Consider the following 16,069-nt stretch of genomic DNA (forward strand, 5'->3'; position numbering starts at 1 on the left):
TAAATGACTGAAATTGTCTACTAACTTAAGACTGATTTTATCTTGATTGATGTAAGATAATCGATTTTAGTAATATTAAACTTTTTCTAGATTTTGAATACAACAAGCTTTGAAAGAAAAAGTTAGCCAACTTCCTCCTGGTTCTAATGATGATGTTGGTCGTGATGATACATTCGCCCAAGTATTTAGGGAAGATAAGAATGGACGTGTGCGCATGTATGGTCTAGGTGTGACACCATCAGACAAATGGGGTAATGCACCTAGTCGCAGCACTTGTCAGCGTATTGTTATGGAGCAAAAGGCAGCAATTTCTAAGATGGAAGAAAAATTTGCTGAACAAGATCAGCAGCTTAAAGACCAAGCCAAAGAACTTACAGAGCTCAAAGCAATGGTGTGTCAGCAGCAAAATAGTGGCTCAAAAACCGGTGGCTAGATAAATTCAACATCCTCTAATCATGTTTCAAAATCACCTATTGGTGCTCGTTCTCTTCAGGTATGTTCATGATTCTTTTCAAGAATTTATTGTGATTATATCATGTGAGGATGCTTTTATTGTTTGAAACTTGTTGATTAATTAAACTGCTATTTTGTTTGGTTATGTTGAATACTAAAACATGGCAATTTCAACTTAGTAGGGTCGTGGTTGATAAGTTTTATTGCTGAAAATTGGAGAAATGTTCAAAATGCAAGGGAAACTCTATCAAATTTTTTAAAATAAATTTATCTAATTCAATTCTATGACTTTAAATTATCTTGTAGGAAGGTGATTGGGTGGATATTGTCAGTTTGCTTGATCCAACAAAATATCTAGCTATTGGTTGCCTCCAAGGAATTGATCCTTCTAAAGTTGTTGGCGGACAATCATTAGGACCATGTTGGTGTGAAATACTAGTACAAATTGTGGTGGAACGCAGCGAACAATTGATTAGGCCTTATGGGCTCTTGCAGACAATTGAAGATGCACTTGGTGCACCGATTGCTTGGCCACTGAAATTGGTATACTTTGACACAAAACTGTTTTGTAAGTTGGATGGATAATGAAGTGGTGTTCTTACTTAATGTATAGGTAAAGATTCATGAGGATTGATAGTTGCACTTTTAGAAAAGACAATGCTGGATTCTATCGCAAGAGTTGGACAACAGCCTTTTGTTTAGAGAAGCAATGCTAGTTTTTGAGTTAACTTCAAATTTGTGGAATATTTTTGTGAGGATGCTGCTGGATTCTATTGCAAGAGTTGGATGGCAGCCTTTTGTTTAGAGCTAGTTTTTGAATTAACTTTAGATTTGTGTACTTTATGAAATGGTCATAAAATTTATTATGAGAGGTATAAACTTTCAAGCAGATTTATATTCTTTGGCATAGTGGCTATCTTACTTTTGCATGTTATGTGTTTGGCGTATTGTATTAGGAGATTAGAGTACAAAATTTGGATGAAAATTGCACCAAAAAAAAAACAGATAGCTATTGAGGCACTTGCCAATGTCTACATTGAAACTAATGCATCTACTAAAACCACATATCATGACACTTTTTTGAGAGTTTGAAGATTCCTTTTAACAACGGTAGAAAATGCCCTGAAAGACAGGTAAACACTGCATTGTGAACTGCCTCCATTAATGTATATAATGCACTTCATTGTGCCTAGACAAACACCTTTTGGCAACATGTACAAGTGTCCTAAAAAGGACAAAACTGATACCAAGTAAAACGCCTTTATAGTGCATCTTTAGAGACATTGGTTTGTGCCTGTTTGCAATTTCTTTCATGGCAATTGTGAGTGCATCAAATTCATTAAACATGGCATTAAAAAGTGCCTCCAACCTTTTCCAAACAGGTAGTTTAGTAGACATTTCATGTGTGTGCCTCAATAGTCTAAGTGCCTCTAAAAGTTCCCTATTCCATCATTTTGTTGTGCCTCCAAATATAATTTTTCTTGTAGTGAACTAAATGTACAAATGTATCTTGGAACATATGGCATTTTGTAGGGAATGAGCGCATGGAACAATCTCTCTAGTTGAAGCAAAGTGCAAGGCAACTCAAGGAGACTAACGTGTACATGAAGCAAGATAGGGAGTTGCGCGGAAAAAAAGAAAAAGATGGAAGCTACAAGCAGGGGAAAAGGATCCGAGCTCGGATCCCCTCCCAAAGGCCACATATCCGAGACCTCAGTTTTTATTCTGCAGAAGCCGATCCTAGAGCACAGGATCCGAGCTCGGATCCATTAGGAATTAGGTCTCGGATCTTCTTCTGCAAGAGACGTGAAAGAATGGAAAAGATGATCCGAGCTCGGATAAGTTTTTTAGCCCTCGGATCCTAGGTCTCGGATCTTTCTCTTTCCTCTACAATTTGCAGAACAACTTGTGTGCATTTCACACTTACCTTTTGACTCATGTTTCACAACAATTTCCGGCTGGAAGCTGTAAAATGCACTTTGTACATTTGAAGAAGTAATATTGGAGATTCCAATTAAGGGCATTTTTGGAATATAAAGTGAAGAGACAAGTTAAAATGGAAGGGGAGGACATTATTGAAAGTAGGGAGAAAGGAAGTTAAAAAGGAGATTCTTTTTCTTGTCTCTAGCTTAACTTAGATATAGTGGTAGATCTAGTTTTTCTTTCTATTGAAAAACTTGAAGAACTCTTGATGTACTAAAGGATTATTGATGGAAATGAGGATGATGGAGCTTGAAGATCATAGTTCTCCATTTGAATGAGCATTTCTTCATCTTTACTCTCTTATTTGTCTTACTAATGCTTTGTTACATTAAAGATAAGAGTTTTGGTGCTAAATCTACCATGTCTAGCTAAATTTTCTTGTTCTAGAGATAGATGAAACTACTTGTGACTTGAATATGGATGAATGAAGTGATTATTGCTACATCTTGTACTTGCTAGTTCATTTATTCATGATTTAATACTTGTGAATGCTTGATCATCATTTACAAGCCATTTTAATTGTTATTAGTCTATGAAAATAGTTGACAATAATGAAAAATGAATGAATGAAACCTAAGGAGTGGACACACGAAAGTAGTGGTGCACTTAGATGGATGTTTATCACATTTCTTGTGCTAGAAGCTGGTTTATGCCTAAGATTTCACCACGAAAGTTGGGAAATGCTTGTGTAGACTAAGTTCGGTTCATTGGTGAAAGCAAGTTCCGATGGTTTGAGAGGAATGCATCCTTAACAAGACAAGAGTATTAGTGATATTTAGCTAATTTATTCATGTTTAGGTACATTTGGTGGATTCTATACCCTAAAACATTAATGTTTAGTTGAATTACTTCGAGTTATTAACTTGCATTGTACTACTTTAGCATTTAGTTGATTAGTCTAGTTGAAATTGTTGGAAAGTTTAGATAATAAAGGGAGCCAAAAGCCTTAGTAATTCATAGTTGATTTCCCTGTGGGATCGATCCTAATTTTCTTATATACTACGATTCACGACCCGTGCACTTGCAGTTAACGAGGGATTAGGTTAAAATTTAAAGCGCAGGTATAGGCCTCATCATTTACAATATTTCAAAAAAAAAAAGAAAAGAAAAGGAAAGAAAACACTTGTTGCCCACTGAATTTGATGTAATTTCCATGTGAGTACTAAAGAGATAGTTGATAACTAATGGGAGTACAAATCTTTTTTTTTTCATATTTGTATATTCTAGGAAAGTAAATGCTAAGAATTCTTTGATATACATATGAAATATGAGGTAATTTTTTGAGATGAATGCAAGATTACATGACTTATCCAATTTGAAACGAATGGAGCAGTCCAAATATGTCAACTAAGTAAAGCTAGAAATAAAAATGAACGTCATCATGCATGTTTCTACAAATGCAGTTCAAGATTAATGCATGCAAGGTTCCCTGCTAGAAATATAAGGGGATAAATGGCTACCATATGCTATGCAAAGGAGGAGGAATTTAGTAAAGAGGTGCATGCTCACAAAGTGTCTCAGCTGCAAGAACAGCAAGTTCCTCATAATCAGGGATTTGCCTGACGGTTTTCGAGCAATAGGATCCCGTCTGTTAGAGATGCTACTTTCCAAGAAAACTCCTTCAAATATCTCCTACAGCATCAATTGAAAAAGGTAAAGCACCCTGTTGTGAAACTCTTTGGATTAAAAAAATGACAGGTTTCAAGCATTGGGATGAGCTGGTATTAGACATGCCCCAGACAGGTAATCGATTATTATTATTATTTAGATAAATGTCTATTTACTGTTGCTATCAATTGCAAAGTTAGATTCTTTTGAGTTTATCTGTTGATTTTTCTTTTTTTTTTTCACTCCTTCAAAACCCGGCTGGAGCATAGATTGGTTGAGGTCTCAATGTCGCTTTTCTGTCCATATCCGCTATGTTTTGGATAGGATAAACCGAAAAGAAGGAAAGCGCTGGGAATGTATTGTCGAGGGCTAAAAATGGTTCAAACAAGAAATTTGTGCCTGTGTACGTCACATGTGAAAGGAATTGTCCTGTTTTTGGTTGAAAAGAAATGTCTCTTTCTCGTTCTGCCTTTTTTGAAAGGAATTGTTCATCTACCAAGTACTGATCGAGAAGATAAAGGAAAATTATAATATTAGTATATATGGCAAAAAATGGGAGAAAAAAATCATAAATTTTGTATACGTAGTAGTGACTGAGTCACATTTTAATTAATTCAGAAAACCCCCTTTGTGAAACCACTTGTTTGTTCGTAAGGGGATGTAAATGCACTTGTCATGCAACTCGGAGATCTGTTTGGTTATCAAGATTTGCACAAAAAAAGTATGCAAATTTTGTTTTACTTGTATCATAAATACAATTTTCAATTACCTTTCTATCATACATACATGCATTATATCACAAAAGTTCTACAATATTACTTTATTATTTAAGATAATATTTCTCAAATAATCTACCATCCAAACGGACCTGAAATTATTTCAAAGTTAAAATAAGGGCTTGAAAGAATTGTTCAAATACAAATTCTAGTTTCGTACAAGACACAATGTGAAAGGACATACGGCGTGTTCAAATATAATACCATGGGTAGCTCACGGGCTTACTAAAACCAGTTTCTGAATTGGGCGTTAAAAAAAGTAGGGCTTGAGACTTGAGAGTTGAGACTTGTATTTTTTTCCCGCTTAGGAAAAGTATCGTGCTCAATCCTTCTCTTTCTGAAATAAGTATCTAATTTTCGAAATAATTGACCTTAGAAGAGAAAAGTAAAAATGGCGGTTTTGAAGAGAAAAAGGTCAAACAACAGTGAAATGGGCACTTTCGTCACAAGGCAGCTGCATCAAGAGAAACTCAGATGAATGATAGCTTTTTGGATTGGACTAACGGTCCACGGTCTTCCAACAATAGAGAGTTGAAATAATTTTCTTGGTCAAAGACATTCCATTCCAACCATTATAAAACAAAACAGTCTTGATTATACTTTTCTTGCCTATTTAGCTTGGTTTCTTATGAGAAAGGTCAGCTCCATCATGCAACAGAACCAAATTCAGAACTAGAATCCATTAGCCTCTTCCACAAGAATCTTGGACAGCCTTTACCTAAAGGAGGCTAAAAAGTGGTATTAAAAAAAAAAAAAAGGAATGTAACATAATGAGTGCGGGAGTCTAAAACTCGTGAACTAGAATCCATTAGCTTCTTCCACAACAATCTTGGACAGCCTCTACCTAAAGGAGGCTAAAAAGTGACAAATTGCGAAATGTGGTATTCTAGTTCATGGAACGAACCAAACGATAACAAGTGTACAAGTACAACTACAGCTGCCTAGTTTGGCAGTTTGCACACAAATGCTGTAAGATATGTGCCCCGAAAATTCTGCGTTGAAAGAGCTCGAGACTGTATTTTCCATCCACAATCTGGAAGCCATCAGCTCGAAATTCTAACGTTAGCACCAGATTCTTTCAAGTGTGGTTCTTTGATTTGTCAGAAGTGTGGAGATAAAGCGAACTTTTGTTGGTTTTATTTTTCTCAGGGAAATGTATGTCTTAGGTTTACCTCGATGGTCAAATTGTTGATTCTTCAAAAATTGGTGTATTTAGTTGATTCTTGCATGATATTGCAATTCACTGCTGTACCTGAAATACCGTCAAGGATAACTTGACGCCTTCTAAGAGTTGAAAAATAAATCCTGGCAAAAAAAAAAACAAAACATAGTTCAAATAATAATGTAGCTCCCATGCCAGACATTCCTCTCCTAATATTTTACAGCAAGATCTCAGAGCAAGAATAACAATGGATAGGACCAGAAAGCATAGAATCATATTAACCATTAATGCGCAGATTCTATCATTTTCTTCATGGAGAGGAAATGGAAATGAAACTTGCCAGCAAGCAATGATCACTGCTAAGTGCTACGCGTTATAGGAATTACCAAGACAGATCGGTTATATTTTCAGTTTCTTCTTTCTACGAAATTAATGTATGAAGTAAGACAACTTTCGTGGTTGCGACTGTGATCAGGACAGCCATTGTCTCAATGCTGTTAGAAATCATGTGTGAAAAAGATTAGGTGACATCAAAGGAAATCCAAGGCATACTATGGAAAAAGAAACACACGCTTATTTGATGGCACTCATTTTATAAGAAATCTATGCCAACTAGAACTGGCTGTACTATAAGTGTTGATTAATCAGCTTAGGCAGCTTTTTCCCGGTAATTGGCATCTCCGATAAGCATATAAAGCTATTAGCAATGCATTGATGCTTATGTTATTTGTTTATTTTGCAGCATTATATCTCATTAACCATAGAAATGCAGAACAGATGGAGAAACATTAGCAAGAATCCAATGATCAAAGATATGGATCGAAAATGATTGATTATCAGTTGAGTGCGAAGAGGATTGCTTGACACGATATAACTGAAATGCCTTTTGATGGGAAGAGTATCAGGGCTCTTTCTCCAAGTTCCTCAACTGCTTTGAGGGGAAAAATTACAACCTAGTTAGCGGAATAACTTGTCATAGTATCAAATTTCACAAAAACCTGGATTTCTTTGTTTTTTTCACGGTGTTTAACTACTCTTCCCTCTGAGGGAGATCACCCATTGTCAACATTTGTGTAGTTCTCTCATAGTTTTATTACCATCAGAGTCCAGAGACAATCAGACAAGTCTGGCTGTTCCTTAATAGTTGCATAAAGTATTTGAGGGGATAGCTGGCGCTTCAAACAGAAGTGCAAGAGAGTTGCGCTTAGACAAAAAAAAAAAAAGTGCAAGAGAGTCTTTAACTACTGAGATCAGTCATTTATTAGGAGAAGAAAAATGAATGTGTAAGAGTTACAATGGACACAGCTTTTACAAATATCTGCAGACACATTTACATTGTTGTCGAGATATTAAAGCTAATTAGCTACAACCCTTTGGCTGACTAGCATTATGAATTTTGACTTCAGATGAAGGGTAAGACTGTGCAAAATCTAGTAGAGAGCTAAAATGTAGTCTCCCAGAGCTTTTAAGGACTTGATTAATGGAACAAACTAATCGGAGAAAAAGAAAAAGGAATCAATAAATGAATTAAATGAAGTCTAGTTGAAGATTGTGCGTATAAATTGCTCCACCCTGGTCTTTGTGCCTAAACCTTACGAAGAAGAAAACTTGTGTCTCCTCCAATACGTCCGGTCTCCTTCAACCTCCACCAAATTCTTCATTACCGCATCTGAGGCACTTGTTAGGAATTCTGACCAATCCCTATTCAGAAATTAAGAGCGAAAGTACATCAGATTTGTTTCTCCATATAGTCATGACATACATACATACATATATACATATGTGTGTGTGAAGAAATACGTATATATACAGACATACATAGACATCTGTGTGTTGTTTTAAGTGTTGTACCGCAGTGGGTGTGTGTGTGTGTGTGTTTTTTTTTTGTTTTTTTTATTGTGGTACGTCTGTGTGTGAGAAGAAATACGTAGATAGGTGTGTGTGTCTGTATTTTTTTTTTTCTGGTGTGTGTACTGTGTAGTGTGAACATACTAGCGCATGCATGTCATATTCCAAATAACGTGAATGCTCACCCTGTTGACGTATCAAATGTGAGTCCAACCGTGTATTTCGCCTCCTCCAGAGCCCGGCTAAACCGCTCCAAATTCTCCGATGTGCAGGTACGGCTGTCCATAACATGGAGTTCAGAAGGTTTTACGTTGCAAAAAATTGGTACAACCTTCTTTTGTAGCTCCATCATTAGAGCCAATTCGTGCAGGCAAAAGTGGGATTTGCAATAATTTGGTGAAAACACGGCCACTCCAACCTTGCATTGGTGAATTCCCACGTCAATTTTTTCGAACAATTTGTCACCTGGTTTCATGTTCTTGCTGTCCAAAAAGGGGCTTACCCCTAGTCTTTTGAGATGATCGTAGAGCAATCCTGCAACATTTTTCTTCGTATCGATTCCTCGGTGATTGATGAACACATCGCATGGTTTTTGCTGCTGTTTAGGTGTTAATATTTGATTTCGGTATCTGAAAAGCAGTTGGCCAGTTTTCTTGGCTGAAGATGCTGTACGTTGCATGGCCCCAAGAAGAAGAAAGCTGAAAATGTGTAAAGTTTGATGGTTTTGTGTGGCTTTTGGGATTTTGCTGTAATTTAATGTGGTAAATTTGTAATGAAGATTCTTGGGTAAGCTAGGCTAGTATTTATAGATTTTGAAGCTCTTATTAAACCACATTCTGATTAATCATATGTAAGATATTTCCAAATTGCTGAAATGTATACTAATCCAAAATAGACTTTGAGCAAATACCTGGTATTTGTTTTGACAATTGTGCGAAAAAGAGTAAGAGAGTTTGAATAGGATGACTGGAGTACTCCGATCAGAGGAACGAGGAACTTTTAATCCTTCAAACACGGTTGTTAAATAAATATATTTTATGTTATCCTGGCCTAGACTATGCAAAATCCAAGTAAAGCAAGGAGCTCCGGTCTTTTCATTTTGCTTGCTGCTTAATTAAGAAATAAATATTCCAACCATCTGTCCAAAAAATTTTCTTATTTTTGTTAATAATAATTTTTCTCCATAGAATTGTTTTTGCCGGGTTCTTCTTTCTTTCATCTTATGAGGGTTTTTATTTTGTATCACACTAGTTTAATTAATTACTGAATTAAATTCTATCATGAGGCCAAAAAAATCTTAACGTAGTGGTTAAAATTGAGATCTAAAGAATTAGATATTTGAGATTCAGATCCACCTACCCTGCCATTACTTCTTAAGGAAAAAAAAAATAAGAATTCTATCATGAGACTTTTCCTTCGTTTCTGAATTCTTTGATGAAATCTTGTGACTATTTTAAATTGTTTCAAACTTGTCCTAACATTATGAGTCAAGCTAGCATTTCGGCTTGAGTACTTCTGAAATTTCCTTTCTTTTTCTTAATGTACAGTGGGGGGTACGGGGGTAGAATGTTGATATTGTCATAACTTTTGCATCAAGAATGTGCAAAGGGTCACTTTCACCTGAGGTGACGAGTGGGTTCAGTCTGAGAATCAACTTTCCTTACTACTTTTATAATTTGATAAGGGCCACTTAAAGTATTGACACGCATATAAATATACACACTATCAGTGTACAGAAAATTAATCCAAATAAATTACCCTCACCTGAAATGAGATTAATTTGTATTTCATTCCATCTACTTTTTCCAATTCTAAGTTGTATTGATATTTTTCCTTGTTCAGCAATTTTCTTCTTTTTATATTCACTGTACATGGATCTACTCTGTAGGAAGATTATACAGAATCAACTGTAGTAGGCTTTGAAATTATTTGGAAAAAAAAAAAAAAAAAAACTCCAGGTTCCTCTAGAGCTTTGACAAGGACAACGATAGACTTATTTTGCAAGGTTTTACCATGACTAAGAGGCACTAGCAAGGCAATCAGCTGCACTAATTACTTCAGCATCACATGTACAACCTCTGTCATGTATGCCAGTTGATGATTTTTACATCATTTGTTGCTCAAATTTTATTTATTCATCTTATAAATTAGGGAAGATAATATCCTTGTAAGAAGGACCTTAAAATTTGGCAGTCCAGAAGCTTGGTATCTGATTTATCAATATCAATAAGAAAATGACATACGTAAAATGAGTAGTTTGGTTGGATTGTGATGTATCTAGAAGTAGGACGAAGGGTGTACTTATACCAAGTCTGCATCCAGAGACCTCTTCTCGTACACATCAATTTATACATATATATTTTTTCTAAAGTAAGACTTCATGTCTTGCAAAGAAAAAGAAAAAGAGTTAAGATTTCACGGTCACGTAACTAATGTTTTTATCACATAAGGTGAGTCTTAAGAACCAAGCACATCATCTTTACACATGCCATGCCACATATTCCGTCAAATCATTAAAAATTCAGTGGTAAAGCTCATTTTGATGAAAATATTTCTCAATGAGATTATGGTATTATGTGAAGTGTAGGTTAAGGTGGGGAAAAAAATTGGTTACATACATACACTACTATTATTTCAGAACATGAGGAAATAACCCTCGATCAGCTTTTCAAACATTACATTAACTGAAAACTTGGGTGAATAATGTATAAAATACGTAGCTCGGTGAAGTTTAATATACTTTCAAGGGTATTTGAGGTCACAACATGCACTTTTACGATCATCCAGATAATTAGTTAATGGCCAAATTAGTGACCTGTGGCGACATTAAAAAAAAAATCAAGAATTTAAGGGGCAAATGTTTAACCGATGACCTTGAATCAAAATCCAACAATTACCTCAAATTTTGCAAGTTAATACTATACTTTTGCAAATAGCATCGTTTTAATTTGTCATTAAGCAAGTTAATATACTTCTGCATCGTTCTAGGAATGCTTAATTCCTTGTGTATATGCATGGGGGGACGTAGACAACGTATAAGATAGGGTAACAAGAACTGGAGTTCTTTCATTTCCCTATTCTGCTTACTCTCTCTATTTTTTTTTTGGCTTTCTTTTTACTCTAACCTTCAAACCCATGTTCCTCCTTTGACCAGCCGTCTCAAAATCTGCAAGCCATCTTCCTCATTTGACTAGCCATCTCTATCCCATCATATATGATCTTAAATGTATTTATTGAATATGATCTAATCGTACTCGTGTCGAAAAAGTAAAAAAAAATAAAATAAAATAGCAACAGAAAAAAAAAAGAGATCAAGAAGAGAGCAATTTTTTAAAAAAAATAAGATAAAAATGTTATATTTTGTGAGTTTGAGGAGAAAAGAGTAGCACAACGAAATCTGGAACAGAAAACGGGATAAAAAAAAAAGGGGAAGAAGAAAGAGTAGGAAGAAAAAGTTGCGGAGGAAGGAAAGGTAGAAGCAGGAGGAGAATAGAAGAGAGTCAGAGAACGCAACTCAAAGGAGAAATACGAGGAAATTTTAATTTGGGTTCAAAGTTTTAACAATTTTATATTTCGACCCCCAGAGCATCTCAAAACTGTTGACACACCTAGAAATATTTCACAGTTTATGATAGTCCTAAATTTTAGTGCTGTATTTCAAATAAATCTCCAAAATTAATTCTAAACTATGGAATAGACATGAAATCATATGAAATACTAGTTGATTATTCTAATGCTATTTGTATTTTCTTATTAAATAACTTTGAAACATCAAGCATGTACTAGTATACCTTACTTGATGTTAACCTACTGTTGGACATTTTACATAATATTTTAATTTTTAATTAAATTATATTAATCACATCATACTGACATCATCCAAATTTTGACACCGAACGAACCCATTGATGCTGATCCCTGAACTATACTGAATCGTTGTTCTGTTCGAGTTTCAAAACACAAAATACTGGTAACATGTCTTATGTTACACAATGGGGGTGTACGCTTCATGCTATATGCTTTAATATGCTAACAACTATTCTCTTTAAATCATTCAATCATACCGTGATTAAGTTGAACTCTTAAAGATGAACATAAGTCAATGCATGAGCACATGACGGGTGTGTTAGCGTATTAGCGTGTAATAGAAAACCCATACCCTACAAAATAGGCAATGGTCTACGTGGCCATTTTGTCAACGGATTGGATAGACATCATTTTGCAGAACATTTGTCGCATCAAATTGATGAATGCAAATTCACCTAAAACAAGGAAAGATAGAGTAGACAATGGACCGAATACAACGATAAGAGTTAATGCCCTTTTATCGATTTGTTACCATCAAATTTTTCATTGAAAGAGAAGTCTTTGTAACCCAAAATCCAACAGGAAAATGGAAAATACAAAAACAAAGCAGGAATTTGACCGTTCAGAGGGGAAAACTTTGAATTTTTGACTTGGTAAAGGAAGAAAGAATTGTCATCTTCTTCTTCCTTACCTTCCGAAAACCAGTAAAAAGATGAGCACGCGAGACTTTCATTAGGGACAACTGGAACCACGTGAGATTTTGGTCGTCTCGTGGGGTGACAATTCTGGAGCTGCATTTCGCGGCTATTGCGCTTGTCTTGTGGGAATAGCTATAAATTGTAAATCACAGTTTTTGATTGGCGTTTAAACAACGTTAGACAACTCAACGTCTCTTATCTCTTGATTGCCAAGACAAGAAAATTCATCTATTGTTATTTTTAAAATGGTACACTCTTAGTGCGCACTTGGAAATTGCAAATTCTTGACAAATTCAATTCTCACGAGTTCCGCCTACGCAAGTATCCACTTGTCGTCATTGATTGCCTCAAAAATACCACTTTTTTTTATTTTATTTTAGGCTGTTAGCCAAAACTCTCACTCTTTCTTGCCTTTCCAAAATCAGTTGAAACTACTTGCCTTGTTTGGAAATGGATTTTCTATCAAAAAATCTCTACATTTTTCGTGAACACATTTTCTAATCACTTTTTTATCTTATATAAATTAAATCGTTACAGTACATTTTCTACAAAAACTTCAGAAAATTGCAATCCAAACACAATCAAAAGGTTGACCGTGAATTCTTTGGATGACGCAGCCACAACTAAATTTGAATAATTCTCATGTTTTTTTGTGGTTGTAGTGGTTTTTCAATTTTCTTTCTCTGTTGTTTCTTATCCCAATTGAATTCAGAGTTGATTTTTGGAGATGAAAATGCCAATCAAGCCTTATAAGCTGATTTACCTCACCCCTCATGTCACCCCGCTTCCATTTGTTAGCCAAATTCGCCAGACACGTAAGTAGTTATAGGTGAGCCCTTCTTTCAAGTCATCTTCGAAGTTTAAACATGGTTTGGTTCCCCTTAGCTGCAGAAAATACACAAATAAAGTTAACGCCCATTCATGCCCCTCTGCTCGAATTTAGATTCTGTGTAACTGCAGAAGAAAAGTTTTAAAGAATTTAACGGTCGAGATCGGTCCAGTTGACCTTGAGCTGATCTCAGCCGTTAATCTAAAATTCAAATGAATGATCAGTCAAGGTGAACTTCAGGTCAACGGTCGAGATCAATCCAACCTGGACTGGACCAATCTCAATCTCAGCCATCATATGCTCTCTGCAGTTGCAGGAGACAATTCGGACCCCCTTTACCCTATTTATTGTTCTTTAGTTAGTTCGATTGTTGAAGGAGTCCATGCCATACTCTCACAACGGGGTGATTCAAAATTTAATTTTCCTTCAAGAGAAAATTTGTTGTTCTTATCGATTACTGAATAAGGTAGTCCCATTTTAGCGTGAACTTATTTTCTAAAGAATCACCAAAACTTATTAAGATAAGACCAAGATATCGTGCACATAGAAGTTGACATCACATGTACTATGAGTGATTGCATGATAGACAACTTATGATGGCAACTTGTCCGTTCTAAAAGCTGATGTAGCACAAGGCTCTCAAATCACAGATGAGGGTGGATGCAAGTCACACCATACAATTAATGATTTAGATCAGGTCATACTAACTCGAATCAAATTGAACTATTCATTTCAAAGTAAAATGATATATATATATATATATGTACGTTTGTCTGCATAGATTGAACGAAAGTCTTAATTCAAACCGTGTAAATATAGTCCAATCTAAACTATTGAATTTCTCGAATTTCACTCGTAAGAAAGAAGACTTGTGGCATTGCATTTTGAACCTTAATTCATAACAAATTTATATGTTAACCTGGCCAAACCCCCATTAACGTTAATTGCAAATGTTTTTCACCTGCATTAAGATAATCGATCATTTGCAAGTGCGCATTATGAAATTGGATTGAATTTACATCAAAACACTCTCATGCAACTATTACTTTAGAATAGTTCAACGTTCGCTATATTGAAATCACACATTATGACACTCCTAAGTATATTTTGCCACGCTTTCCCTTGGTTGATTCATGGCTGTTACACGAAAGTCAATGTCGTCAATTAGCGAGTAGCAATTAAAAGAAGGCACACATCATTAATTTAGCACTATTCCACCATTCAAGTTTGAACTATGTGGATAAGATAAGGATTACACCATATGTCAAACCCATATGCTGTGGACTTGTGAAGCATAAACATGTTGTCGATCGGTTTCTAATTTAATGCATTATAAGTCGGATAGATTTTGACCCTCACAAAAGCATTAAATGCAGGTCCATGACCGTGATTTTGGAGGATTATATTATAGTTTTGCACGTCCTATTTTCTTCTGGCCCAAGGTTGGTGTATAGTTGTTACGGGTATAGATGGACTCGTTCTTGAATGAAGGCACCAACGTTTATCATATAAATAAACGCGGGGGCTACAGAGAAAAATAATTAATGGTCTTTGATTTCGAGTAATGACTTGGTGGGGCTTTCAGGGTTGTATGGTCCGATCCGAAGTACATTATTTGATTAATTTGGAGCCCACCTGATCAGAACTGTGGGAAAGAGTAAAATAGAAATTTTCTTTCTCCTTGAAGTGTTAAATTTTATTAATCTGGTCAAGACCTTAATCATTCTGAAATTCATCTGTACATGTCTTCTTCGAGCCAGAAGATACTAAGATGAAACTCATTTTGGTACTGAAAACGTGCCAGCCAAATGCCAGTTTGCCCCAGTTTGGAGTTTTTAATTGACGGAGTGGGGTGTCCGGGTCAAGTCCGTAAAGGCTAATCCCCACTCCGGCCCGGCCCAGCGCCCCAACCAGACCTAGCACGTTAAATGCAAACTGATGTTGCTGCGGAGGTTCGACCCCAGGACCTAACGGTCCCGAGGAGGAGGGCCAACCACCAGCCCATTCACGTCCCCTTAAGACCGGTCTCAACCAAGACCAACTTAGTTTTTTTTTTTTTCCCAGTAGAAAATAGTTTGGATAAGTTAATTCCGATCATCATCACGAGTCAGGATATGTTCACGAGATCATAGATCGCTTGTAAGAGTTCATACAAATCATCTACTAATATAACTTTCACATCAACACCAGAATTCAAATCCATTATATTTTGTGAAGAAGAAGTAACTCATTCTTGCTAAATGAATCAATTTCTGTTGGCCTGGAGACCAACTTAGTTGCTAAAATGTTAATTAGATATTGTTTCTTTCATTTAAGCCTTCTCTTTTCTCCTCCTCCTTTTTTAGAAGGCTTAGATTCTCCTTTTAAAAAAAAAAAAAAAAAAAAAAAAATAATAATAGTACATGAAATTTAGTTGTCATATTGCTTGTCCAAAATATGAGCTATAAAATATTCAATCGCTAACATTAAGAAGACTGATCCAGTTATTGAGTTTGGCTTTTTCATAAGAGAGCTCGCATTGAATCAGTAATTAATAGATACAAGTTTAAATTGAAAATTACTGGTATTTATGGATAGGATACGTATTCTTGCATGCCATATTCATTGTAAATCCATGAATAATCGTGTTATTGCAAATATCAGTTCAGAAGAATCAATCATCCGATGTATTTATATGAGTACTTTCTGAATAATGCAGTTGTATAGGTAATTTATCCATGCAATGACACTTCTACATAAGCGTGGGAATACGGGTTGGGTTCCGTTTCCTGTTTCAGATATTATTCACACACGTTTTATTGAAATTTTCGACCAAAACTACTTGAAGCTGAAGTTACCTTACGGGAGCATTTGTTGATTTCCAAATATTTTCGACCAGCCACGAGTAGAGGTTCTGGTTAACATC

The 16,069-nt window shown here is 35.6% G+C and overlaps 2 protein-coding genes across 2 annotated transcripts in view; both read right to left on the reverse strand.

The window, feature by feature from the left end:
• LOC113756713 (calcineurin B-like protein 7) overlaps positions 1 to 7,312 on the reverse strand; it is a 42,302-nt gene extending 34,990 nt beyond the window's left edge. The window contains exons 1-5 of the mRNA XM_027300275.1: positions 7,277 to 7,312; positions 7,080 to 7,157; positions 6,866 to 6,935; positions 6,073 to 6,125; positions 3,946 to 4,024 (exon numbers count right to left, since the gene is read on the reverse strand). Of these exons, the coding sequence (XP_027156076.1) occupies positions 3,946 to 4,024; positions 6,073 to 6,125; positions 6,866 to 6,935; positions 7,080 to 7,157; positions 7,277 to 7,312 (316 nt within the window). The remainder of the gene's footprint in view (positions 1 to 3,945; positions 4,025 to 6,072; positions 6,126 to 6,865; positions 6,936 to 7,079; positions 7,158 to 7,276) is intronic.
• A 262-nt stretch (positions 7,313 to 7,574) lies between these two features.
• On the reverse strand, positions 7,575 to 8,509 carry LOC113756724 (TMV resistance protein N-like). Its single transcript, XM_027300283.1, has 2 exons — positions 8,016 to 8,509; positions 7,575 to 7,683 (listed from the first exon to the last, which is right to left on the reverse strand). The coding sequence occupies exons 1-2, from the start codon at positions 8,507 to 8,509 to the stop codon at positions 7,575 to 7,577; spliced, it is 603 nt and encodes a 200-aa protein (XP_027156084.1).
• Positions 8,510 to 16,069: the final 7,560 nt, after the last annotated feature.

Source organism: Coffea eugenioides, chromosome 2 (assembly GCF_003713205.1).
Source record: "Coffea eugenioides isolate CCC68of chromosome 2, Ceug_1.0, whole genome shotgun sequence".
Taxonomy (NCBI): domain Eukaryota; kingdom Viridiplantae; phylum Streptophyta; class Magnoliopsida; order Gentianales; family Rubiaceae; genus Coffea; species Coffea eugenioides.

Excerpts from the sequence above, each read along its gene's own strand:
- LOC113756724 (XM_027300283.1), bottom strand. The coding sequence starts at position 8,509 with ATGCAACGTACAGCATCTTCAGCCAAGAAAACTGGCCAACTGCTTTTC. Across the intron at positions 7,684-8,015 it reads ACATTTGATACGTCAACAGG|GGATTGGTCAGAATTCCTAA; the intron begins GTGAGCATTCAC and ends ATTTCTGAATAG.